Source organism: Somniosus microcephalus, chromosome 10, assembly GCF_052327205.1.
Source record: "Somniosus microcephalus isolate GS21.2 chromosome 10, FLI_Smic_1.0, whole genome shotgun sequence".
Classification (NCBI taxonomy): Eukaryota; Metazoa; Chordata; class Chondrichthyes; order Squaliformes; family Somniosidae; genus Somniosus; species Somniosus microcephalus.
In genome coordinates this window covers 5676409-5703368 of record NC_140996.1, presented here as the reverse complement: position 1 = coordinate 5703368, position 26960 = coordinate 5676409, and the positions used below count along the sequence as shown (strand labels likewise).

At 51.7% G+C, this 26960-nt stretch overlaps 1 protein-coding gene across 1 annotated transcript in view; it reads right to left on the bottom strand.

Moving 5' to 3' along the window:
* Positions 1-26960, bottom strand: part of rasa3 (RAS p21 protein activator 3) — a 135152-nt gene that overhangs the window by 77305 nt on the left and 30887 nt on the right. The window contains exons 3-4 of the mRNA XM_085998364.1: positions 17914-18008; positions 11323-11399 (exon numbers count right to left, since the gene is read on the bottom strand). Of these exons, the coding sequence (XP_085854490.1) occupies positions 11323-11399; positions 17914-18008 (172 nt within the window). The remainder of the gene's footprint in view (positions 1-11322; positions 11400-17913; positions 18009-26960) is intronic.

The following is a 26960-nucleotide window of genomic DNA, read 5'->3' as shown; positions in this document are numbered from 1 at the left end:
GCCGCACTGTCGGAGGGTCAGTACTGAGGGAGCGCCGCACTGTCGGAGGGGCAGTCCTAAGGGAGCGCCGCACTGTCAGAGGGACAGTACTGAGGGAGCGCTGCAATGTCGGAGGGGCAGTACTGAGGGAGCGCCGCACTGTCGGAGGGGCAGTACTGAGGGAGTGCTGCACTGTCGGAGGGGCAGTACTGAGGGAGCGCTGCACTGTCGGGGGGGCAGTTCTGAGGGAGCGCCGCACTGTCGGAGGGGCAGTACTGAGGGAGTGCTGCACTGTCGGATGGGCAGTACTAAGGGAGCGCCGCACTGTCGGAGGGGCAGTACTGAGGGAGCGCCGCACTGTCGGAGGGGCAGTACTGAGGGAGCGCCGCACTGTCGGAGGGGCAGTACTGAGGGAGCGCCGCACTGTCGGAGGGGCAGTACTGAGGGAGCGCCGCACTGTCGGAGGGGCAGTACTGAGGGAGCGCCGCACTGTCGGAGGGGCAGTACTGAGGGAGCGCCGCACTGTCGGAGGGGCAGTACTGAGGGAGTGCCGCACTGTTGGAGGGGCAGTACTGAGGGAGCGCCGCACTGTCGGAGGGGCAGTACTGAAGGAGCGCTGCACTGTCGGAGGGGCAGTACTGAGGGAGTGCCGCACTGTTGGAAGGGCAGTACTGAGGGAGCGCCGCACTGTCGGAGGGGCAGTACTGAGGGAGCGCCGCACTGTCGGAGGGGCAGTACTGAGGGAGTGCCGCACTGTCGGAGGGGCAGTACTGAGGGAGCGCCGCACTGTCGGAGGGGCAGTACTGAGGGAGCGCCGCACTGTCGGAGGGTCAGTACTGAGGGAGCGCCGCACTGTCGGGGGGGCAGTACTGAGGGAGTGCCGCACTGTCGGAGGGGCAGTACTGAGGCAGCGCCGCACTGTCGGGGGGGCAGTACTGAGGGAGCGCCGCACTGCCGGAGGGGCAGTACTGAGGGAGCGCCGCACTGTCGGAGGGGCAGTACTGAGGGACCGCTGCACTGTCGGAGGGTCAGTACTGACGGAGCGCCGCACTGTTGGAGGGGCAGTACTGAGGGAGCGCCGCACTGTCGGAGGGGCAGTACTGAGGGAGCGCCGCACTGTCGGAAGGGCAGTACTGAGGGAGCGCCGCACTGTCGGGGGGGCAGTACTGAGGGAGCCCCGCACTGTCGGAGGGGCAGTACTGAGGGAGCGCCGCACTGTCGGAGGGGCAGTACTGAGGGAGCACCGCACTGTCGGAGGGGCAGTACTGAGGGAGCGCCGCACTGTCGGAGGGGCAGTACTGAGGGAGCTCTGCACTGTCGGAGGGGAAGTGCTGAGGGAGCGCCGCACTGTCGGAGAGGCAGTACTGAGGGAGCGCCGCACTGTCGGAGGGGCAGTACTGAGGGAGTGCCGCACTGTTGGAGGGGCAGTACTGAGGGAGCGCCGCACTGTCGGAGGGGCAGTACTGAGGGAGTGCCGCACTGTTGGATGGGCAGTACTGAGGGAGCGCCGCACTGTCGGAGGGGCAGTACTGAGGGAGCGCTGCACTGTCAGAGGGGCAGTACTGAGGGAGCGCCGCACTGTAGGGGGGGCAGTACTGAGGGAGCGCCGCACTGTCGGAGGAGCAGTACTGAGGGAGTGCTGCACTGTCGGGGGGCCAGTACTGAGGGAGCGCTGCACTGTCGGGGGGGCAGTACTGAGGGAGCGCCGCACTGTCGGAGGGGCAGTACTGAGGGAGCGCTGCACTGTCGGGGGGGCAGTACTGAGGGAGCGCCGCAATGTCGGAGGGGCAGTACTGAGGGAGCGCTGCACTGTCGGAGGGGCAGTACTGAGGGAGCGCCGCACTGTCGGAGGGGCAGTACTGAGGGAGCGCTGCACTGTCGAGGGGGGGCAGTACTGAGGGTGCGCTGCACTGTCGGGGGGGCAGTACTGAGGGAGCGCTGCACTGTCGGGGGGGCAGTACTGAGGGAGCGCTGCACTGTCGGATGGGCAGTACTGAGGGAGCGCTGCACTGTCGGGGAGGCAGTACTGAGGGAGCGCCGCACTGTCGGAGGGGCAGTACTGAGGGAGTGCTGCACTGTCGGAGGGGCAGTACTGAGGGAGCGCTGCACTGTCGGGGGGGCAGAACTGAGGGAGCGCCGCAATGTCGGAGGGGCAGTACTGAGGGAGTGCCGCACTGTCGGAGGGGCAGTACTAAGGGAGCGCTGCACTGTTGGAGGGGCAGTACTGAGGGAGCGCCGCACTGTCGGAGGGGCAGTACTGAGGGAGCGCCGCACTGTCGCAGGGGCAGTACTGAGGGAGCGCCGCACTGTCGGAGGGGCAGTACTGAGGGAGCGCTGCACTGTCGGAGGGGCAGTACTGAGGGAGTGCCGCACTGTTGGAAAGGCAGTACTGAGGGAGCGCCGCACTGTCGGAGGGGCAGTACTGAGGGAGCGCGGCACTGTCGGAGGGGCAGTACTGAGGGAGCGCCGCACTGTCGGAGGGGCAGTACTGAGGGAGCGCCGCACTGTCGGAGGGGCAGTACTGAGGGAGCGCCGCACTGTCGGAGGGGCAGTACTGAGGGAGCGCCGCACTGTCGGGGGGGCAGTACTGAGGGAGCGCCGCACTGTCGGAGGGGCAGTACTGAGGGACCGCTGCACTGTCGGAGGGTCAGTACTGAGGGAGCGCCGCACTGTTGGAGGGGCAGTACTGAGGGAGCGCTGCACTGTCGGAGGGGCAGTACTGAGGGAGCGCCGCACTGTCGGAGGGGCAGTACTGAGGGAGCGCTGCACTGTCGGGGGGGGGCAGTACTGAGGGAGCGCTGCACTGTCGGGGGGGCAGTACTGAGGGAGCGCTGCACTGTCGGGGGGGCAGTACTGAGGGAGCGCAGCACTGTCGGAGGGGCAGTACTGAGGGAGCGCCGTACTGTCGGAGGGGCAGTACTGAGGGAGTGCCGCACTGTCGGAGGGTCAGTACTGAGGGAGCGCCGCACTGTCGGAGGGGCAGTCCTAAGGGAGCGCCGCACTGTCAGAGGGGCAGTACTGTGGGAGCGCTGCAATGTCGGAGGGGCAGTACTGAGGGAGCGCCGCACTGTCGGAGGGGCAGTGCTGAGGGAGCGCCGCACTGTCGGAGAGGCAGTACTGAGGGAGCGCCGCACTGTCGGAGGGGCAGTCCTGAGGGAGCGGCGCACTGTCGGAGGGGCAGTACTGAGGGAGCACCGCACTGTCGGAGGGGCAGTACTGAGGGAGCGCTGCACTGTCGGGGGGGCAGTAATGAGGGAGCGCCGCAGTGTCGGAGGGGCAGTACTGAGGGAGCGCTGCACTGTCGGGGGGGCAGTACTGAGGGAGCGCCGCACTGTCGGAGGGGCAGTACTGAGGGAGCGCTGCACTGTCGGGGGGGCAGTACTGAGGGAGTGCCGCACTGTCGGAGGGGCAGTACTGAGGGAGTGCTGCACTGTCGGAGGGGCAGTACTGAGGGAGCGCCGCACTGTCGGAGGGGCAGTACTGAGGGAGCGCCGCACTGTCGAAGGGGCTGTACTGAGGGAGCGCCACACTGTCGGAGGGGCAGTACTGAGGGAGCGCTGCACTGTCGGAGGGGCAGTACTGAGGGAGCGGCACACTGTTGGAGGGGCAGTACTGAGGGAGCGCCGCACTGTCGGAGGGGCAGTACTGAGGGAGCGCCGCACTGTCGGAGGGGCAGGACTGAGGGAGCACCGCACTGTCGGGGGGGCAGTACTGAGGGAGCGCTGCACTGTCGGAGGGGCAGGACTGAGGGAGCACCGCACTGTCGGAGGGGCAGTACTGAGGGAGTGCTGCACTGTCGGAGGGGCAGTACTGAGGGAGCACTGCACTGTCGGTGGGTCAGTACTGAGTGAGCGCAGCACTGTCGAAGGGGCAGTACTGAGGGAGCGCTGCACTTTCGAAGGGGCAGTACTGAGGGAGCGCTGCACTGTCGGAGGGGCAGTACTGAGGGAGTGCTGCACTGTCGGAGGGGCAGTACTGAGGGAGCGCTGCACTGTCGGAGGGGCAGTACTGAGGGAGCGCTGCACTGTCGGAGGGGCAGTACTGAGGGAGTGCTGCACTGTCGAAGGGGCAGTACTGAGGGAGCGCTGCACTGTCGGATGGCAGTACTGAGGGAGCGTTGCACTGTCGGAGGGGCAGTACTGAGAGAGCGCTGCAGTGTTGGATGGGCAGCACCGAGAGAGTGCGTGACTGTGTGCGAGAGTGTGTGTGTGTGTGCACGAGGGTGTGCACGAGAGTGTGTGTGAGTGTGTGCACGAGAGAATGCGTGAGTGTATGCACAAGAGAGTGCGCATGAGTGTGTGCGAAAGTGCGTGAGTGTGTATGCGAGAGAGTGCGTGAGTGTGTATGTGTGTGCACGAGTGTGAGTGTGCTTGTATGACAGTGAGTGTGTTTGCGAGTGTGTTTGCGAGTGTGTCTGTGACAGTGAGTGTGTGTGTGACAGTGAGTGTGTTTGCGAGTGTGTGTGTGACAATGAGTGTGTTTGCGAGTGTGTGTGTGACAGTGAGTGTGTTTGCGAGTGTGTGTTGGACAGTGAGTGTGTTTGCGAGTGTGTGTGTGACAGTGAGTGTGTTTCCGAGTGTGTTTGCGAGTGTGTGTTGGACAGTGAGTGTGTTTGCGAGTCTGTGAGTTTGCGAGTGTGAGTGTGTGTGACAGTGTGTGTGTGACCGTGAGTGTGTTTGCGAGTGTGTTTGTGAGTGTGTGACAGTGAGTGTGTGTGTGACAGTGAGTGTGTTTGTGAGTGTGTGTGTGACAGTGAGTGTGTTTGCGAGTGTGTTTGCGAGTGTGTGTGTGAGACAGTGAGTGTGTTTGCGAGTGTGTGTGTTTGCGAGTGTGTGTGTTTGCGAGTGTGTGTGTGACAGTGAGTGTGTTTGCGAGTGTGTTTGCGAGTGTGTGTTGGACAGTGAGTGTGTTTGCGAGTGTGTGTGTGACAGTGAGTGTGTTTGCGAGTGTGTGTGTGACAGTGTGTGTGTTTGTGAGTGTGTGTTGGACAGTGAGTGTGTTTGCGAGTGTGTGTTGGACAGTGAGTGTGTTTGCGAGTGTGCGAGTGCGAGTGAGTGTGTTTGCGAGTGTGTGACAGTGAGTGTGTTTGCGAGTGTGTGTGTGACAGTGAGTATGTTTGCGAGTGTGTGTGTGACAGTGAGTGTGTTTGCGAGTGTGTTTGCGAGTGTGTGTGTTTGCGAGTGTGTTTGCGAGTGTGTGTGTTTGCGAGTGTGTTTGCGAGTGCGAGTGTGTGTTTGCGAATGTGTGTGTTTGCGAGTGTGTGTGACAGTGAGTGTGTTTGCGAGTGTGTGTGCGAGTGTGAGTGTGACAGTGTGTGTTTGTGAGTGTGTGTGCAAGTGTGTGTGTGTGACAGTGAGTGCGTTTGCGAGTGTGTGTGCGAGTGTGTGTGTGTGACAGTGAGTGTGTTTGCGAGTGTGTGTGTTTGCGAGTGTGAGTGTGACAGTGAGTGTGTTTGCGAGTGTGTGTTGGACAGTGAGTGTGTTTGCAAGTGTGTGTGTGACAGTGAGTGTGTTTGCGAGTGTGTTTGCGAGTGTGTGTTGGATAGTGAGTGTGTTTGCGAGTGTGTGTGTGACAGTGAGTGTGTTTGCGAGTGTGTGTGTGACAGTGAGTGTGTTTGCGAGTGTGTGTGTGACAGTGTGTGTGTTTGTGAGTGTGTGTTGGACAGTGAGTGTGTTTGCGAGTGTGTGTTGGACAGTGAGTGTGTTTGCGAGTGTGCGAGTGCGAGTGAGTGTGTTTGCGAGTGTGTGACAGTGAGTGTGTTTGCGAGTGTGTGTGTGACAGTGAGTGTGTTTGCGAGTGTGTGTGTGACAGTGAGTGTGTTTGCGAGTGTGTGTGTTTGCGAGTGTGTGTTTGCAAGTGTGTTTGCGAGTGTGTTTGCGAGTGCGAGTGTGTGTTTGCGAGTGTGTGTGTTTGCGAGTGTGTGTGCGAGTGTGAGTGTGACAGTGAGTGTGTTTGTGAGTGTGCGTGCAAGTGTGTGTGTGTGACAGTGAGTGTGTTTGCGAGTGTGTGTGCGAGTGTGTGTGTGTGACAGTGAGTGTGTTTGCGAGTGTGTGTGTTTGCGAGTGTGAGTGTGACAGTGAGTGTGTTTGCGAGTGTGTGTTGGACAGTGAGTGTGTTTGCGAGTGTGTGTGTGACAGTGAGTGTGTTTGCGAGTGTGTGTGTGTGACAGTGTGTTTGCGAGTGTGTGTGCGAGTGTGAGTGTGACAGGGAGTGTTTGCGAGTGTGTGTGCGTGACAGTGAGTGTGTTTGCGAGTGTGTGTGTGAGACAGTGAGTGTGTTTGCGAGTGTGTGCGAGAGTGAGAGTGTGTGTGTGACAGTGAGTGTGTTTGCGAGTGTGTGTGCGAGTGTGCGAGTGTGGAGGGGAGGCAGGGGATTGAGAAAGTGAAGGGACAAGTGAGAAATGAATTGAGCCCCGATTCTATTGGCTGAAGCGACAGGTTGGTGGGCTGATCTAAAGCGAGCCATCAATCTGCTGAAAGAACATGACGTACTGTAACAGCTCCTGATTCATGTGGCCCACTGGTACAGTAAACTGCTCAACTTGACACGTGAGTCCTGTTACAAGCCAGCTGAAGATAGACTTCATTTCACGCTGAACAAGGGCTCAAAATTGTGATTTAAGGCATGGAAGGATGTGGAGAATTCCCAATGAGGAAACTGTTGTATAATTTCCAGTGTCCTTTCAACAGGAGCCAAATAAATATTTCCTTCCCACAAAAATGAGAGCTTCACGCAGCTTCTCTGAACAAGTTAGTACTTGTTTCATATCTTGCATGTGTTTGAAGTCCTTGTGTTTGTCAGCACTGTATCCAGTCCCTCTGGATATACTGACAGGGCTTTACACAACTCGGATAATGACCGGGTATTCAGCTGGGAAAAGGCTTTTTTTTTTCATTTCAAAGGGGGCACTCAGCAAAAAAATGTGATGGTGTCTTTTCTTTAGTTTTAAACACTTGTGTTTGTCATTTTTAAAATGGTTGGGTTTGTGCATTTTGACAGCACATTACTTTCACTGTCAATCATGTACACACAAAGTCCCCATGAACTCGCATTTCTCCAGCGCCTTTCACCACCTCAGGACGTCCCAAAGTGCTTTACAGCCAATGAAGTACTTTTTGAAGTGTAGTCACTGTTGTAATGTAGGAAACACGGCAGCCAATTTGTGCACAGCAAGCTCCCACAAACAGCAATGTGATAATGACCAGATCACCTGTTGTAGTGATGTTGGTTGAGAGATAAATATTGGCCCCAGGACCCCGGGGAGAACTCCCCTGCTCTTCGAAGTACTGCCTTGGAATCTATTACTTCCACCTGAGAGGGCAGGGGGGGCCTCGGTTTAACGCCTCATCTGAAAGATGGTGGATCCCAATGGCACTGTTCAAATAGCAGGAGAGTTCTCCCGGTGACCTGACCAACACTTATTCCTCAACCAACACCAACAAAAACAGATCAACTGACCATTTATCTCATTGTTGTTTGCAGGACCTTGCTGTGCGCAAACTGGCTGCTGCGTTTCCCTACAAGACGATAGTGACTGCGCTTCAACAAGTAATTAACTGGCTGTTAGGGGGTTGAAATGTCCTGTCACGGAAGGTTTTGTATAATTGCAGCTTCGGTCATTGATCCTTCCTTTCTATGCCTCTGCTCTAACCCCTCCCTCAGCTTTTCCAGCTTCTTACCTCCCTCCCTGCTTGCAAATGCCTCTTAAAGACCCTTCCCTTCAATCATGCTTTCGCCCCCTCCTAGATGCTCTGTTGCCTATATTCCCCCCCGCCGCCGGTTCACTATCCATTGTCCTGTGAAGTGCGGAGGTGCCCCTCTACACACTGGGAGCACTGGAACTTATTCTTAAACTGGGAGGAAATGAATCACAAGTTTGTCTTAAACTCCTACAAACTCGTAGATTTATGGTCAGTTTTACAAATACTGAAAGGTGACTCAACCGTGGCTAACAAGGGAAATTAGGGATAGCATAAGCTCCAAGGAGAGGACATATAAATTGGCCAGAAAAAGCAATAATCCTGAGGATTGGGAGCAATTTAGGATTCACCAAAGGAGGACAAAGGGATTAATTAAGAAAGGGAAAATAGAATGAGAGTAAGCTTGCAGGGAACATAAAAACTGACTGTAAAAGCTTTTATAGATATGTGAAGAGAAAAAGATTGGTGAAGTCAAGCATAGGTCCCTTGCAGTCAGAATCAGGGGAATTTATAATGGGGAACAAAGAAATGGCGGACCAACTAAATACATATTTTGGTTCTGTCTTCACAAAGGAGGACACAAATAACCTCCCAGAGATGCGAGGGAACATAGGGTCTGATGAAAGGGAGGAACTGAAAGAAATCAGTATTTGTAGGGAAATGGTGTTAGGGAAATTGATGGGATTGAAGGCCGATAAATCCCCAGGGCCTGATAATCTACATCCTAGGGTACTTAAGGAAGTGGCCCTAGAAATAGTAGATACACTGCTGATCATCTTCCAACATTCGATGGAATCTGGAACAGTACCCATGGATTGGAGAGTAGCTAATGTTACCCCACTATTCAAAAAAGGTGGTAGAGAGAAAACGGGGAATTACAGACCGGTAAGCCTGACATCGGTAGTGGGGAAAATGCTAGAGTCCATTATAAAAGATGTAATAGCAGAGCACTTGGAAAACAGTGACAGGATCGGACAAAGTCAACATGGATTCACAAAAGGTGCTTGACTAATCTACTGGAATTTTTTGAGGATGTAACTGGTAAAATAGATAAGGGAGAACCAGTGGATGTGGTGTATCTGGACTTTCAGAAGGCCTTCGATAAGGTCCCGCATAAGAGATTAGCGTGTAAAGTTAAGGCACATGGGATTGGGGGCAAGGTATTGATTTGGATAAAGAACTGGTAGGCAGACAGAAAGCAAAGAGTTGGAATAAACGGGTCCTCTTCCGAGTGGCAGGCAGTGACTAGTGGGGTAGCGCAGGGATCGGTCCTTGGACCCTAGCTATTCACAATATATATTAATGATCTAGACAAGGGAACTAGATGTAATATCTCCAAATTTGCAGACGACACAAAGCTGGGTGGGCGTGTGTGCTGTGAGGAGGATGTCGAGAAACTCCAGGATGATTTGGACATGTTGGGTGATTGGGCAGAAACATGGCAGATGCAATATAACGTGGATAAATGTGAGGTTGTCCACTTTGGTGGCAAAAACAGGAAGGCAGATTATTATTGAAATGGCAATAGATTGGGAGAAGGGGAAGTGCAACGAGACCTAGGTGTCCTTGTGCACCAGTCGCTGAAGGTAAGCATGCAGGTGCAGCAGGCGGTTAAGAAGGCAAATGGTATGTTGGCCTTCGTAGCGAGAGGGTTTGAGTACAGGAACAAGGATGTCTTGCTGCAGTTGTACAGGGCCTTGGTGAGACCACATCTTGAGTATTGTGTGCAGTTTTGGTCGCCTTATCTGAGGAAGGATGTTCTTGCCATGGAAGGAGTTCAGCGAAGATTCACCAGGCTGATACCTGGGATGGCAGGAATGACGTATGAGGAGAGATTGGGTCGATTGGGCTTGTACTCGCTGGAGTTTAGAAGAATGAGAGGGGATCTCATTGAAACGTTTAAAATTCTGACAGGACTGGACAGACTAGATGCAGGAAGGATGTTCCCGATGGTCGGGGAGTCCAGAACCAAGGGTCACAGTCTAAGGATAAAGGGTAGGCCATTTAGGACAGAAATGAGGAGGAATTTCTTCACCCAGAGAGTGGTGAACATGTGGAACTCTCTACCACAGAAGGCGGTGGAGGCCAGTTCATTAAATATATTCAAGAAGGAGTTGGATATATTTCTTAAGGCTAAAGGGATCAAGGGGTATGGGGAGAAAGCAGGGACCGGGTACTGAATTTGGATGATCAGCCATAATCGCATTGAATGGCGGAGCAGGCTCGAGGGGCCGAATGGCCTACTCCTGCTCCTATCTTCTATGTTTCTATGAACACACGCGAGGGGCAATTTCCAGCTTTTCTTTTGTCAAAACTAACAAAGAAAATCCATGATCAAGTCTATCCCACCCAGTCTAATCTCACTCTCCCCCTCACTCCCCGCACCCATTAATATCCCACCCAGTCTAATCCCACTCTCCCCCTCACTCCCCGTACCCTTTAATATCCCACCCAGTCTAATCCCACTCCTGCTCGATCCACATACCCTTTAATATTTCTCTTTTTAAACCAACTCTCTCATTCTCTTTTGCAAGGATTGTTGTGCGCTGCTTCAGGAATGGTTGCTTTCACATTCTAACCGCCCACTGTGTTCTTTCTGGATGAATGAGCTACGATGAGGTCAATGACCTTCCCCATCTGTGTCTATCCTGTAATATGTTTCTGTACACTGACTTAATGCAGTAAATCCACGCTATCACTGGCTTCTTGGGAGCGAGCCAGAAAGCATTTTACAGAGAGGTGCGTGTGACATTGATTACACGGCTGACTCTGGGAGACTTGCAGTCTTGGAGCACACTACAATCAGCACCTTCAATAAAGGTTACAGCACAAACCAACAGCAGTTTGTCACTTCACCCATTGACCATCTAGAACACAAGAATTAGGAGCAGGAGGCCCCTCGAGCCTACTCCGCCATTCAATAAGATCATGGCTGAACTTCTGCCTCATCTCCCCTTTCCCGCCCAATCTCCATATCCCTTAATTCCCCTAGAGTCCAAAAATCTATCGATCTCAGCCTTGAATATACTCAGCGACTGAGCCTCCACAGCCCTCTGAGGCAGAGAATTCCAAAGATTCACCACCCTCTGAGTGAAGAAATTTCTCCTCATCTCAGTCCTAAATGGCCGACCCCTTATCCTGAGACTGTGACCCCTGGTTCTAGACACCCCAGCCAGGGAAACATCCTCCCAGCATCTACCCTGTCAAGCCCTCTAAGAATTTTATACATTTCAATGAGATATTGAATCAACAGTTCTACAAGAATCTAGCAAGAGATTAAAATTAATCTTCTGGTGCCCTAGGGTTACGGAACCAAGACGGGTAAATGGAGTTAAGGTACAGGTCAGCCATGATCTAATTGAATGGCGGAACAGGCTCGAGGGGCTGAATGGCCTCCTCCTGTTCCTATCTGTTTGAACTTTTCGAGTCATTCTCTGTCCCCTGGAGCAAGGAGGGATTGTAGAGGCTGATGGGACCCCAGGAGGAAGGAAGTTTTTGGGTGTCAAGCACCAATAGTTTTCTCGCAAAGAACTATACTGAGCTTTCATCTGCAGTAAATGCTACAATCACACAGCAAATCTCACTGAATGATCGATACTGCACGAGGACAGGTCTCTAGGATACAAAATAGAACTGGTCTTACCGTGTTGCCAACTTATGGCAAATGTTCCCACTGTCAGTGATGACTTCACTCAGTCTCAGCTCCAGGTGAACTTTGCCCTGAAATAGTTACCATAATGTAGAGTTACACAATGAGCAACTCACCTGCATCAAGAAAATACTGTGACTGCCCTCTGAAATGTAATTTCTAAAAAGGACTTGCATTTATATATACAATGCCTTTCACATCCTCAGGATCTCGCAAAACACTTCACAGCCAATCAATTAATTTTGTAATGCTGTCACTGTTCTTGTGTAAGGAAATACGGCAGCCGATTTACTCAAGTTAATCTGTTTTGGTGATGTTGGTTGAGGGATAAATGTTGGCCCAGGGCACTGGGGAGAACTCCCCTGATCGTCATCGAAACAGTGGCCATGGGACCTTTTACGTCCACCTGAGAGAGCAGAGGGAGCCTTGGTTTACCGTCTCACCCGAAAGATGGCACCTCCGACAGTGCAGCACTCTCTCAGTACTGCCCCTCTGACAGTGCAGCACTCCCTCAGTACTGCCCCTCTGACAGTGCAGCACTCCCTCAGTACTGCCCCTCCGACAGTGCGGCGCTCCCTCAGTACTGCCCCTCCAACAGTGCGGCGCTCCCTCAGTACTGCCCCTCCGACAGTGCTGCGCTCCCACAGTACTGCCCCTCCGACAGTGCGGCGCTCCCTCAGTACTGCCCCCCGATCGTGCAGCACTCCCTCAGTACTGCCCCTCCGACAGTGCAGCGCTCCCTCAGTACTGCCCCTCCGACAGTGCAGCGCTCCCTCAGTACTGCCCCTCCGACAGTGCGGCACTCCCTCAGTACTGCCCCTCTGACCGTGCAGCACTCCCTCAGTACTGCCCCTCCGACAGTGCAGCGCTCCCTCAGTACTGCCCCTCCGACAGTGCAGCGCTCCCTCTGTACTGCAGTGAAACGTCAGGTACGGTGATGTAGTGGTTATGTTACTGGACGAGTAATCCAGAGAACGTGAGTTGAAATCCCACCCATGACAGATAGAAAATCTGAATTCAGTTTTTTAAAAACATGAGAATGAAAAGCTGGTCTCAGTAAAAGTGAGCTTGAAACTGTCAGATTGTCATAAATGGAATATTGGGAATAATGGCGAGAGGTTGTGACTTTAAAAGTCCAGATGTAACGGTGAATTTATATAAAATCTTTGTAAGACCACAGTTGGAGCACTTTGATCTGTTTTCGGCTCCACGCTATAGGAAGGATATTGAGGGAATAGAGAGGGTACAACCCGGATTCACTGGGATGCTGCCTGATGTAAGGAAATATTAATACAAAGAAAGATGTGAAAAAATTAGAGCCTTTTTCACTAGTGCAGAGGAGATTAAGGGATGATTTGACAGGTGTTTAAATTTATGAAGGGATGGGGCAGAGTAGATAGATACACACTGTTTACAATCATTGAGGAGTCTAGAACAAAGGAACATAGGATATAAGATTACGTGTAGGAGATTTAGGACAGTGAGCAGGAGAAACCTATTCACAGGGAGGGTTGCGAGGCTATGGAATTCACTACTGGAGATAGTGATTGGAGCAGAGACCATACATTTGATAAAGATTGGATAGGTGGCTGAGGGAAAGGGGAATAAAGGGAGACGGGAATGGGGCGGGTACACGGGATAACGGTAGTGGTAATGGCCCAGAACTTGGTGTCGGGGGCTTGCCGCGCGTGCAAGCCCCCGATGTGCACTTACCCTGCGCGCCGACATCTGAAACCTGGCCCGCAGTGGATTTCCTGTCAGTGGCCCGGTTCTGATGTCGGCGCGCTGTGCTAACCTGACCCAGCGGCGTAGTTAGTGCGATGTGCCGGCTGGGATCAGGTGGGCACTGTTCAGCCAATCAGGGGAGGGGAAACTTCATTCATAAGTTTGAGAGTAAGAACTGTCAAACTCATGAGAAGTACTGCACCCCAAAACACTACTTAAACTTTAAATAAAATTTAAAAAAACATCCCAATCATTAAATTAAGTATAAATAAGTTTAAAAAAATAATTTAAACAATAATTTTTTTTTGAAAAAAATAAATTTTTAATAAAAAGGGTCTGAAACTAAACTTACCTTATTGTAGATTCTTTAAAATAATAAACCTGTGGGAAAAAAAATTCTAAATTGCACTAAAACACCACTTACCTGTAAAAACAAATACTTACGTGTGCTTTTTACAAGCGTAAAGACCGGAGGCCTTTAGACATGTGCAAATCCCCCAAAACACAGGAAATCCAAGACGCACACGCTGCCCCCTACAGCGCACGCGCTAGCCTCTTCACCTCTTGGGTTAGAGGAGAGGAAATGCCGGTTTTCAGCGCATGCGCTGTGCATGCTGAAAACCGGCATTTCCTCCGGCCAGACGCGTGAGTACCCCTTCCGTACTCACCCGTTTGGGGAGGAATTACTGCCCCAATGTCACTGGGCTAATATTCCAGAGGCCTGGACTAATCATCCAGAGACGCGAGTTCAAATCCCACCACGGCGGCTGGGGAATTTAAATTCAGTTAATTAAATAAATCTGGAATAATTACTAGCGTCAGTAATGGTAACCATGAAAATATCAGATTGTTGTAAAAACCCATCTGGTTCACTAGTGTCCTTCAGGGAAGGAAATCTGCCGTCCTTACCCGGTCTGGGCCTATAGGTGACTCCAGTCCCACACCAACATGGTTGATTCTTAACTGCCCTCTGAAGTGGCCCAGCGAGTCACTCGGTTGTAACAAACTGCAGTTCAAGAAGGCGGCTCACCGCCACCTTCTCGAGGGCAATTAGGGATGAGCAATAAATGCCTTGCCAGCAATGCCCACATCCCATAAACGAATTAAAAATTAAGGAGACTGCTCCTGTAGGTGGATGAACACCAACAACGGACTGGATGGGTGGACAGTGAAGTGTCAAAAACGCCCTTTAAAAAAAGGTCAGGCAGTAACATTTTCTTTCCTAATTAAACTTACCAAGGCAACATGAAGTTAAGAAAACTGAGGGGCAGAGTAAGACAAATAGGAAATGAAGGGAGTGAGACAGAGCAGAGAATAGCATGGAGTTGTGCAGAGTGGTCACTCTGTGCCCGGTGGTCACTCTGTGCCCGGTGGTCACTCCCTGCCCGGTGGTCACCCTCTGCCCGGTGGTCACTCCCTGCCCGGTGGTCACTCTCTGCCCAGTGGTCACTCCCTGCCCGGTGGTCACCCTCGGCCCGGTGGTCACTCTCTGCCCGGTGGTCACTCTCTGCCCGGTGGTCACTCTCTGCCCGGTGGTCACCCTCTGCCCGGTGGCCACTCCCTGCCCGGTGGTCACTCCCTGCCCGGTGGTCACTCCCTGCCCGGTGGTCACTCTCTGCCCGGTGGTCACTCCCTGCCACCTGGTGGTCACTCCCTGCCCGGTGGTCACTCTCTGCCCGGTGGTCACTCCCTGCCCGGTGGTCACCCTCGGCCCGGTGGTCACTCTCTGCCCGGTGGTCACTCTCTGCCCGGTGGTCACCCTCTGCCCGGTGGTCACTCCCTGCCCGGTGGCCACTCCCTGCCCGGTGGCCACTCCCTGCCCGGTGGCCACTCCCTGCCCGGTGGTCACCCCCTGCCACCCGGTGGTCACTCCCTGCCCGGTGGTCACTCTCTGCCCGGTGGTCACTCCCTGCCCGGTGGTCACTCTCTGCCCGGTGGCCACTCTCTGCCCGGTGGCCACTCTCTGCCCGGTGGCCACTCTCTGCCCGGTGGTCACTCTCTGCCCGGTGGCCACTCTCTGCCCGGTGGTCACTCTCTGCCCGGTGGTCACTCTCTGCCCGGTGGTCACTCCCTGCCCGGTGGTCACTCTCTGCCCGGTGGCCACTCTGACGACACTCCAGAGACATCTTGTCACATTTTGCACAAAGACCATTTCTTTAAAAGAGATCTCCAGTTTGTCGTGACAGAGGGGGAGGAAACACTGCACGCTTTGCAAACTCTTTCAGCCCAAAACCAAACTGCTGCTGCGATGAAAATAATCAGAAAAATTAAACGGTGAAAAATGACAAAGAGTAATTCCGATGCTGGAAGAGTCTTCCGGAATTCATGCTCTTTATTTGTTGAAACCAACGAAATACTGGAGCCAAAAAAAAATCTCTTCAAAATTATCACTGAAATATTTTGAGCGTTTTTTATTTTTTTATGCAATGCAGTAATTTTCTAGCGAAGGTAATTTTACCCAGTCATTCATCTTACCTTTGTGTGAAACGTTGTCCAACTGCCTAGCCACAACTGGCAGCCTGACACCTGGAGAACGTCCAACAGTAAACGCCTGCCAAGGCCCGACCTGCCAGCCAATGGTGCAGGATACTGGCCCCGCAGATGCCGGCTCACCTGACTGCAGATACCTGCAACTCCACAATCTGACGACTGCCTTAAACTCACTTCTGAACGTAGACACTGAAATTCATCCTGTCCCCCACACTGCCACTGTTGTTTCAGGGCGGCACCTCGACGGGGGGAGATGAGGTAGGGGTGGGAGGAGGCTCATGTGGAGCACAAACGCCGGCACAGACCAGCTGTGTCGAGTGGCCTGCTGCTATGCTGTAAAATTCGATGTAATTCTGTGCAATCATGCAGCAATACCAAGGGGTGCGTTATCGAGGCTCCGCTCCCGAACGTGGAGCATCTCTAGGTGAGAATGCCGACCAGAGACAGGGCTACAACACCTCAGGTGTGATTCTACAATCCATGGTTCCATCTACTGAGGCTTCACATCAGGAATATAACCTTGAAATTACTCCCATCGATGGTACATTACAAAGAAATAGGAAATACTGGATTGGAGAGACAGGAATGAAAAGCTTTTTTTTGGTAAATCTATGTTCATTGAAGTAGTGGATGTCAGTGTTTAAAAAAATACTTTTCCTCTCTTAACATCCAATGTCCTAGACTTTGAGCAGCCTAGTGCCCGGTTTTCAGGCGCATCGCAGTCTATTAAGGCCCCAAAATGGCAGGCTGGAATGGCGCCCACATTTCCGGCTGAAAGTGCGCCATATTGGGCGAGGACAAATAAGAGGTGTCCTTTATCCACACCTGGGGTGTTTTCTTATGCAAACGAGAGGCCAAACGCCAGCTTCCGATTCCCCGTTCCAACACTGGTTCGCCCCGAGGCAGCCAGAGCCAGCGTGGACTACACTCGGGGAAACCAGCCCTAGAGGTCACCTGTCGACCAAGAAGGTAAGTAATTTACCGGAACGTGGAGTCGGGACGAGCAGGAGGGCTCCTCCCGACCCCACATTAAAGACCCAGATCGCTTCTTCCAACCCCTAGCCCCACCTCCGCCTCTCTCGACCCTCCCCCTGCACCCCCACCGAACGCCCAAAAAATGGGCGCTCTCGACTTTCGAGGCCACAATCTTTATTGAGCATTCTCCAGTCAGACCATGCAGATTTTTTCCTACACTGCTTCTCACTGTGAGATATAGGAACAGGAGGAGGCCATCGAGCCCCTCGAGCCTGCTCCGCCGTTCAATGAGATCATGGCTGATCTGCGACCTAACTCCATCTACCCGCCTTTGGCCCATATCCCTTAATACCTTTGGTTAACAAAAAGCTATCAATCTCCGAGTTAAAATTAACAATTGATCTCGCGTCAATTGCCATTTGTGGTAGAGAGTTCCAAACTTCTACCACCCTTTGTGTGTAGAAGTGTTTCCTAATTTCACTCCTGAAAGGTCTGGCTCTAATTTTTAGACTCTGCTCCTAGTACTAGACTCCCCAACCAGCGGAAATAGTTTCTCTCTATCGACCCTATCAGTTCCACTTAATATCTTGGAAAATCTTGAAAAATATCTTGAAATATTTATTATTATTATGCAAAGATTTATTCATTTGAAGAGGTATATTAGGAGAGCAAGTTTATTGATGTACCTGCAGTGGGTGAGGGAAACACTGTTTATTTTCCAGGAGCCAACCAGAAAACACTTACTTCACCGCTCAAGCTGATATTTTGCACTTTTTTTTTAACGGCTCTCATTGAGGATGTGACTCCTCCCCTACAATAGCAGACACTCCAACTCACTGGGAGCAATACTACAGGCGATATTGCCTCAATTTGAGAATTTCAGTGTTTCAGATCTGTTGCATTGTGTCAGCTGTGGCTCAGTGGGTCTCGCCCTCGCCTCTGAGTCAAAAGGTTCAAGTCCCACTCCGGAGACTTGAGCACAAAATCCAGGTTGACACTCCAGTGCAGTGCTGAGGGAGTGCCACACTGTCGGAGGTGCCGTCTCTCGGATGACATGTTGAACCGAGGCCCCGTCTGCTCGCTCAGGTGGATGTAAAAGATCCGACGGCCACTATTTCAAAGAAGAGCAGGGGAGTTCTCCCTGGTATCCTGGCCAATATTTCACCAACGTCACTACAAAAACAGATTCTCTGGTCATTATCACATTGCTGTTTGTGGGGTCTTGCTGTGCGCAAATTGGCTGCCACGTTTTTCTACATTACAACAGTGACTGCACTTCAAAAGTACTTCATTGGCTGTAAAGCGCTTTGCGACATCCTGAGGTTGCGAAAGGCGCTATAGAAATGCAAGTCTTTCTTTCTATTTCCCTTACGTTAGTCACACAACTGAACTCACCTGAACTTCTGAATCAGCATCTACTGGCTGCAGTGGGAACCAGGTATCTCGATTATGATATTTCTGAAGTTCTTCTTTCTTGATGGCAACTTTACCTGTAAAGAGTCAACAGAAAGATGTGTATAGTTAATGATTCCCCTTTTCAAAAGTACTCCACCTGTGCATGCACTGAGTTCAGCTGTTTTATCCAATAACTACCTAAAACACGAGGGGGAAAAATTGGGTTGCTTTGCGTCTCCTGTTAAACGGGGCGCCCAGGCGCGACGCCACTAACGCCTCCCGCGAAATTCTGCACCTCTGGCAATGAGGTCATCACTGTGCACAGCATCCCGCTCGCGCCCCCTGACCTACCAGCGGACGCTGTGACCGACAGGGTCAGGGTGCCGTGTTTTCAGCCGGGGCGGCGCAAATGAAAAGGCAGGTGCTGGGTGGCCATTTTTTTTTGGGCCGCCTGCCAGCTCCTGCCCCCTCTCGCCTCCTCCTGCGGGGTGCCGGCTGCGATCGGTCAGCCCGGTGCTCCTCTCGAGTGCCGGGCTCTTTTGCCGGTACCCCACTCCCTGGTGGTCCAGCAGGACCCCCGTGCACACTGCGCTAGGCCCCTCCCCTTTAATGAGGGGAGGGAGGCCTGTAGTACCGCAGCGCTACATGCCAACGTACGTGGCGCTGTTGCACGTAGCACCGCAATATTGAATGGTAGCGCCCCAAGAGGGAGGGGGCGCGCTTCCAGTAGCGCCACGTCTCCTGCTTGGGGCACTACCATTCAATTTCCGGTGCGGGGTTGCGACCCAATTTTTCTCCCTTATTGTTTTCTTCAAGATGTGCCGAATGTAGAACACAGGGGGTGGGGTGGGGCGGGGGGGGAGAAATTCGTGCTGCATTAGTGCTGGTGCTAAAGTACTGTTGACAGCTGTAACAACGGCTGATGCCAGTTCCAGCGCCGCACACCATATCGGTGGTGTCGGGAGCGCTGCCAGTAACCTCGATCGCCAGGGAGCTCGCCATGATGGAGATCGTGACGTCAGTGAGTGTGCAACGCTCACTGGACGCCCAAGCTCCCAACTTCGTTTTAGCCAATGTGATTACCAGCTGGAGAAAACACCAACAGGTCGAGGCGGTGAGCAGCACCAATCACTCGCACCTGTCAGGGTTTTGAAGTTTGAGTGGCCGTGTGCTACTTCCTGCTACTGGATGAATTTTCCTTAGCAATTTCAAGGTATCAGGGAGTGATCTTGCAACTACAGAACTCCCTCATTATTTTCGAAAGGCTTCAAAGTACAACACTTGCTAAAAATCACTCACTCACTCAATGCACACTTGGTGTGCGACCACACACAGCGAATCCTCAATGTCAATGCCCGCTATCCTGGCAGCAGCCACGATGCCTTCATGCTGCGCCAGCACTCTTCCAGCCACCACATCAAGCTCGCGGCTGGCTGCTCGGAGACAAGGGCTATCCGCTCTCCACCTGGCTCATGACTCCCATCTGCAACCCCAACACTCGTGCCCAGCACTCATATAATGACAGCCATGTTGCCACCAGGAACATCACTGAGCAGACCATCAGCTTATTGAAGCAACGGTTACGCTGCCTTGACCGCTCGGCAGGAGCCCTCCAGTACTCGCCAGAGTGGGTGTCCCATTTCATGCATGCTCCACAACTTGGCTGTTGTGAGGGTGTAGCCCTTGCCAGCAGGGATTACGGGACCACCTCAGGGGGAGAACGAGGGAGAGGAGGAACAGGAGGGAGGGAGGAGGCAGTGAGGCAATCGGCCTTCTAGACAGGCTGTCCGTGACCGGCTCATCAGACTGCGATTTGAATGAATGAAACCCCAGATCCCCGTAGCTCACCACATCCCCATCATACCATCCCTGACTCATGGCTTATCACAGCGTCCTCCTGGGCGCAAAGGTGAAATGAGAGAGATCACAAAATATTCCAAACACCATTAATACATTTATCTCTAAACATATCACACATATGACATGAATTCTAATAACTAATGACCCTTTTGCCTGCCATTGTTGAATAGCTGTCATTGTGTGCAAGGTGTGAGTTGTGGGTATGAGTGCTGCTAGGTAGAGATTGTTGGTGGGTGAGTGCTGGGGGTGTGGTGCATTGAGCAGTGTGTGCAGCTTGTGGTACAGATGGTGGTATCTCGCATTTGTTGAAGCCTTCACTCACCCTGACCACCCGTGTGAGGTTGTTAAACTTCTTCCTGCACTGGGTGTGGGTCCTGGGGACCACAGTGCTGCCCGTGACGTGCTGCGCTACCTCCCTCCACATAGTGCGGCAGACTCGTGGTGAGGGCCTCCAGCCAGTTGGTGGGTACAGGACCGCCACCTTCCATCCACCACCAAAAACAATTCCTCTAAAGCTTCAATTCACAGAATCACAGAAACCCACACAGTGCAGATAGAGGCCATTTCGGCCCATCGAGCCTGCACTGACACATATCCCACCCGATCCCCGTACACCAACACATATCCCACCCTATCCCTGTAACCCCACGTATTTAATCCCCCTAACACTAAGGGTCAATTTATCATAGCCAATCAACCTAACCCGCACATCTTTGGACTGTGGGAGGAAACCGGAGCACCCGGAGGAAACCCACGCAAACACGGGGAGAATGTGCAAACTCCACACAGACAGTCACCCGAGGCCGGATTCGAACCTGGGTCCCTGGCGCTGTGAGACAACAGTGCTAACCACTATGCCACCGTGCTGCCCAAATTGAAAACCTCCAGGCTCTCTCCATGGGGCAGTGATCTGCCATCAGGATTTGTAAATAAGTGCTCCTTCTCCTTGTCCTTCTTGTTATGATTGTTGAAGCAGCTGCACACCAAACAATGCTGAGAACGAGGTGCTGCTGCATCAGTGTTCCGCCCCTTTAAGCAGTGTGGCAATCATTACTTGAGTTTAGGCTACACCCAATATTGGTCCATCTTTTCAGTGTAACGCCAATGAGCTTGGGTTTTTAGGTCAGAATCATGACTGCAATCATTTTAATGAGGAGGATGAATTTTGTGTGCAGTCTAGACAATTTTCACCCGTTTTTTTAGTCTAAACACGGCCCATTCCTTGGCTATAACAAATTTCTAGCCCAGGGTGTTTTGGAACCTGACTTACTGGCCCAAATCTTGCTGGAGTGGGGCAGCTCAATTAGACTTTTCTCTTCAATCTTCAGCTCAAAAATGTTTTGCTCTGTAACTTGCTGGCAGCGCGAGCTGATACCGGCGCAATGAGGGCCACGGGGCATCTGGGACCTCGGTGAACGATGGGACCAACAGTCTAACTCCTTAACCCATGAGATTTAAGGATTGAGAAAGAAATAGAGGAACGACGGAGAAGGAAATAGGGTGAGTTAGAGTCAAATTAGGTACAGAAAGAGAAATAAAGAGAGGGAAAGAAAGATTGGATTAAGAGAGAAAATAGATCAGAAAGGAAAAGTAGGACTTTTTTTAAGTTTAATAACCTCTAAGAACAATTTACTACCTGCAGGAATGAGATTCCACAGTTTCAATTGTTCCCTTTCTGGGCCGGAGAAGTTGAGTGGCATTGCAGGATCATGAATCTCATCATTAAAAGGGTCCTTACGCCGTTAAGTGCCAGCCCTAACTTCCTGCGGCGAGTTTAACGGGTAATTAATGCGCAAATGCAGCAATTTCCTGAAACTCGGGGGGAGGTTGAGGGCGAGCTGCCATTTTCGCGAGGCTAACGGGCGGAGCGGCGCAAATCGTCCAGCAGCTCGTGGCGATTCGCAACTCACGGGGGAATCTCTCCCTCGCCGCAAGTTGCCGGAAGGTTCACACATCAATAACGGCGAGCGCCATTAAACCCACTGCTAATCTGGCAGCAGATTCTGGACCATAGTTTCACTACTGTTTGCCATTGGCTGATACTTTCAAAATATAACAGTGTTTGACGTGTAACAAATCCTTGGTTTCTAACACAGCGGAGAGATTAATGGGGCAGTGTCTGCGTGAGAAAAATCACTTGCAAACACCTCAGCATCCGGGGAGGGAGGACAGCCTCATGTCATTTCATTTTAGAGCACTGTGCACAGTCCTGGTCTCCATATACCTCGGTTAGACCACACTTGGAGCACTGTGCACAGTCCTGGTCTCCATATACCTCGGTTAGACCACACTTGGAGCACTGTGCACAGTCCTGGTCTCCATATATCTTGGTTAGACCACACTTGGAGCACTGTGCACAGTTCTGGTCTCCATTAATAAAAAGGATATAGAGACACTGGCGAAGGTGCAAAATATATTTGCAAGGATGAAACCAGAACTGAGCGGTTATAACTATCAGGAAAGATTGAACAGGCTGGGGCTCTATTCTGTAGAAAGAGAAGGTTGAGGGGAGACCTGATAGGGGTCTTTAAAATTATGAAAGGGTCCAATAGGGTCGACGTGGAGAAGCTGTTTCCATGTGTGGGGAGACCAAAACTAGGGGTCATAAATATAAGATAGTCACTAATAAATCCAATAGGGAATTCAGGAGAAACTTCTTTACCCAGAGAGTGGTGAGAATGTGGAACTCGCTACCACAGGGAGTGGTTGAGGCGAATAGCAGAGATACATTTAAGGGGAAGCTGGATAAACACATGAGGGAGAAAGGAAGAGAGGGTTATGTTGATAGGGTGAGATGAAGAGGGGTGGGAGGAGGCTCGTGTGGAGCAGAAACACCGGCACGGAGCAGTTGGGCTGAATGGCCTGTTTCTGTGCTGTAGATTCTGTGTAATTTCCTCAGGCCAACATGCGCAAGTGCTGCTTGCTTCCAAGTTCAAGGATGTTTGCTGCTCACGTTTAAGGTGTGTGACAACTTTTTAGCTAAGGTGCAAACGGAAAACACAACTGGGATCAGCGGGTTGTGGAGTTGTTTTCACAGCAAGACTTTCAGAACCCATTTGTGACGATTGCTACTCGGACAAGGGAACACAGAAATGTACCGGGCAAACAAGAAACATCTCGCTTTGCCGGCAGCTCCCACGCTGTGACCTGTTCCTGACTAACACCTGCTGTGTAGCCGGTGTCTCACTTCACAATTAACTGCAGCGTTGGACTTGTGCTTCTGGAGTTTCCTCAGCTTTTTCTTTTAAACTCTCGATTTTTCTTGGGTTTCCATGTCATAGATTGATCTCGTAGGAGAGCCCTCACTCTCGATACAGAGACTGTCCATCCCGATTTTATTCGCTCCATACCTTCAGCTGCCTCGGCCCTAAGCTCTGGATTTCCCTCCCTCCAGGACAAAGCAGCCCGCTTGATCGGCACCCCATCCACCACCTTAAACATTCACTCCCTCCACCACCGGCGCACCGTGGCTGCAGTGTGTACCATCTACAAGATGCACTGCAGCAACTCGCCAAGGCTTCTTCAACAGCACCTCCCAAACCCGCGACCTCTGCCACCCAGAAGGGCAGCAGGCGCATGGGAACGCCACCACCTCCAGGTTCCCCTCCAAGTCACACACCATCCTGACTTGGAAATATATCGGCCGTTCCTTCATCGTCGCTGGGTCAAAATCCTGGAACTCCCTCCCTAACAGCACTGTGGGAGCACCTTCACCACACGGACTGCAGCGGTTCAAGAAGGCACCGCACCACCACCTTCTCGAGGGCAACTAGGGATGGGCAATAAGTGCTGGCTGCGCCAGCGACGTCCACATCCCATAAGCGAATTTTACAAAAAACCTCTCCGCCTCGCTCTCCTCTTTTAAGACTCTCCTTAAAACCTGCCTCATCTGCCCTAATATCTCTCTACATGGCTCGGTGCCAAATTTTTGTCTGGTTATTGCTTCTGTGAAGCGCCTCGGGACGTTTTACTACATTAAAGGCGCTGTATAAATGCAGGCTGTTTCCCAGAAAGAGTGCGGAGATCAAACAGAAAGCTTCATCGGTTATTGGTTTTATCATGTGGTCCTTAGTGTCTTTGGAAGGTAGCAGACTGGCCTTTCACACATTTGTCAAACAGTAAAAGAACACCTGGATAACAGCAGGAACACAACATGCACTCTTACAGTTGTTCAGGTTAGCTCGCATCTTAATTAGTAAAATATAATGAGAGTCTTGTGCTAAACTATGATACAAGTAACATTCTTACATTGTGAGTCTTTTCATTCTCTCACCAGCCATGGAAACTATCTGCAATAATTCCATTTGGTAATTAACGGCAATATTTGCACCTTATCTTTCTGCTCTTCTTGAAGTTTTGCAACTAATTTCTGAATTAGTGTCATGGCAGACACAGTGTTCTCCGTGCTCCTGCTACAGCGCCATGCGTGCTTCATTCTTGGGTGTCACCTTCTACCAAATATCTCCAGAACGACACACACCAAGGATCCCTCATCTGTAGATCATAGTTCTTGCTAACAACAACTGCTCACTCCAGTGTTGCATCAATGAATTTTTCTGCATTCATGTCCTGGGGCCAACATTCATCCCTCAACCAACATCATTAAATTAAATTAGCTGGTCATTTATCTCATTGCCGTTGGTGGGAGCTTGCTGTGCACAAATTGGCTGCTGCGTTTCCCTACATTACAACAGGGACTACACTTCAAAAGCGCCTTGGGATGTCCTGAGGTTGTGAAAGGCGCTGTATAAATGCAAGTCTTTCTATCTGAAAAAGCAAAAGATCTGCCCGGGATCTTTAAGACAACGAGAGATTAGTTCCTTCAAAAAAGTGTGGATTCCCTAACTCTCACCCACGCTCCCTTTCATCAGAGAATTTATCCATAGCTCTCAAAGGGTTAAGTGCCACGTTGCAGAGTTTATGAGTTTATATAACTTACAATTCCTCTTTATGAGTCTTAAAGCAATGAATAATCTAATACTGAGTCATCTTGTGTGAATAAAGTCGGTATAACCATTACATACCCTTTTAATCGAGTTTGACTTCAAGCCTTCATTGAGCAGATTCTGATGATGTCATTTGGTGAGGTCCTACTATCCTTCTCTCCCAATAGTTAACAAATCTCTTCCACTGCCCCATCCTGTCTGTTATGTGATGGGTAGATGAGTCAAATAGTCATTCGAACTTCTCAATCGCCGCGGCCACTCAAGTACTTTTTGTTTGTTCATCATTTTCACTTCCCAAAAAGGCAACCGTTTTGGTATTGTAATGTGCTTAAGTATGAATGCAACAAAACATTTTGATGTTTTCTAAAATAAATACAATTAAGCAAATACCTCAAGGTTATCAGAGGAGATGTTAAACCGAGAACTCAACTGCCCTCTCAGGTGGACGTAAAAGATCCCACGGCCACTATTTCGAGGAAGAGCGGGGGAGTTCTCCCCGGTGTCCTGGGGCCAAATGTTTTCCCTCAACCAACATCACTAAAACAGATGATCTGGTCAGTATCACATTGCTGTTTGTGGGAGCTTGCTGTGCACAAATTGGCTGCCGCGTTTCCTACATTACAACAGTGACTACACTTCAAACAAGTACTTCATTGGCTGTGAAGCGCTTTGGGACGTCCTGGGGTTGTGAAAGGTGCTGGAGAAACACAAGTTCATTCTTTTTAACTGGAGATAGTCAATAAATGTGGGCCTTGCCAGCGAGTCCCACATCCTAAGGATGAATATAAAATGTTGTAGTATAAAGAAAATATATTTGTGATGCTAAAAATGAGGCATCTCTCAAATTATAAATCCTAAATGTACAATTAAACTGGCAAGAAACCTGGACCGTGTAAACAAGGTAACTTCCTTCCAAACAGTTTTAAAATGCCAAATGTCTATTCTTAACTCCTTATAGTCCCAGTTCTAGGCAACAAAAAGGTATTTCAAGGCGTTTCAGTTTAAAGCTCTGGGCTACTGAACACACAGGACAGCACTGCTACTGTTAGCCGTCTCCTCTGATTCAAGCTTGACGCATGACTACAAATTATGCAATCTGTTTATCTGAACATCCAGCATGATGATGCATTCTGGAAACACTCGGGTGGTGGGGAAACATTAAGCAGAATGAATAATGCTGGAATGGTTCGAAACAGAAAAATAAATGACAACAAGGCTTAAGGGCAGGGTTTGCTGATCAGCGCTTGGAGTAGGCACTCAGCCTTGGGTCTCCAGGCAAAGCTCACTCCTGCAGTCATCAAATGATCAAAATTCCCCCCGAGATCTCGGCGTTCCACCAATGCTAGCCTCTTGCGCATCCCCGATTTTAATCACTCCACCATTGGCGGCCATGGGCCCTAAGCTCTGGAATTCACTCCCTAAACCTCTCCACCTCTCTCTGCCTTTAAGACGTTCCTCAAAACCTACCTCTTTGACTAAGCTTTTGGTCGCCTGTCCTAATATTTCATGTGACTCGGTAGCATTCTCGTCTCTCGTACTCAGAAGATTGTGTGATTTAGTCCCACTCCAGGGACTTCAGCACAAAATCTAGGCTGACACTTCAGTACTAGTCCTAACGGAGCGCTGCACTGTCAGAGGGTCAGTACTGAGGGAGCGCTGCACTGTCAGAGGGTCAGTACTGAGGGAGCGCCGCACTGTCAGAGGGTCAGTACTGAGGGAGCGCCGCACTGTCGGAGGGGCAGTACCGAGGGAGCGCTGCACTGTCGGAGGGGCAGTACTGAGGGAACGCTGCACTGTCGGAGGGGCAGTACTGAGGGAGCGCTGCACTGTCGGAGGGTCAGTACTGAGGGAGTGCTGCACTGTCGGAGGGTCAGTACTGAGGGAGCGCTGCACTGTCGGAGGGTCAGTACTGAGGGAGCGCTGCACTGTCGGAGGGTCAGTACTGAGGGAGCGCCGCACTGTCAGAGGGTCAGTACTGAGGGAGCGCTGCACTGTCGGAGGGGCAGTACTGAGGGAGCGCTGCACTGTCGGAGGGGCAGTACTGAGGGAGCGCTGCACTGTCGGAGGGTCAGTACTGAGGGAGCGCTGCACTGTCGGAGGGGCAGTACTGAGGGAGTGCTGCACTGTCGGAGGGGCAGTACTGAGGGAGCGCTGCACTGTCGGAGGGGCAGTACTGAGGGAGTGCTGCACTGTCGGAGGGGCAGTACTGAGGGAGCGCTGCACTGTCGGAGGGGCAGTACT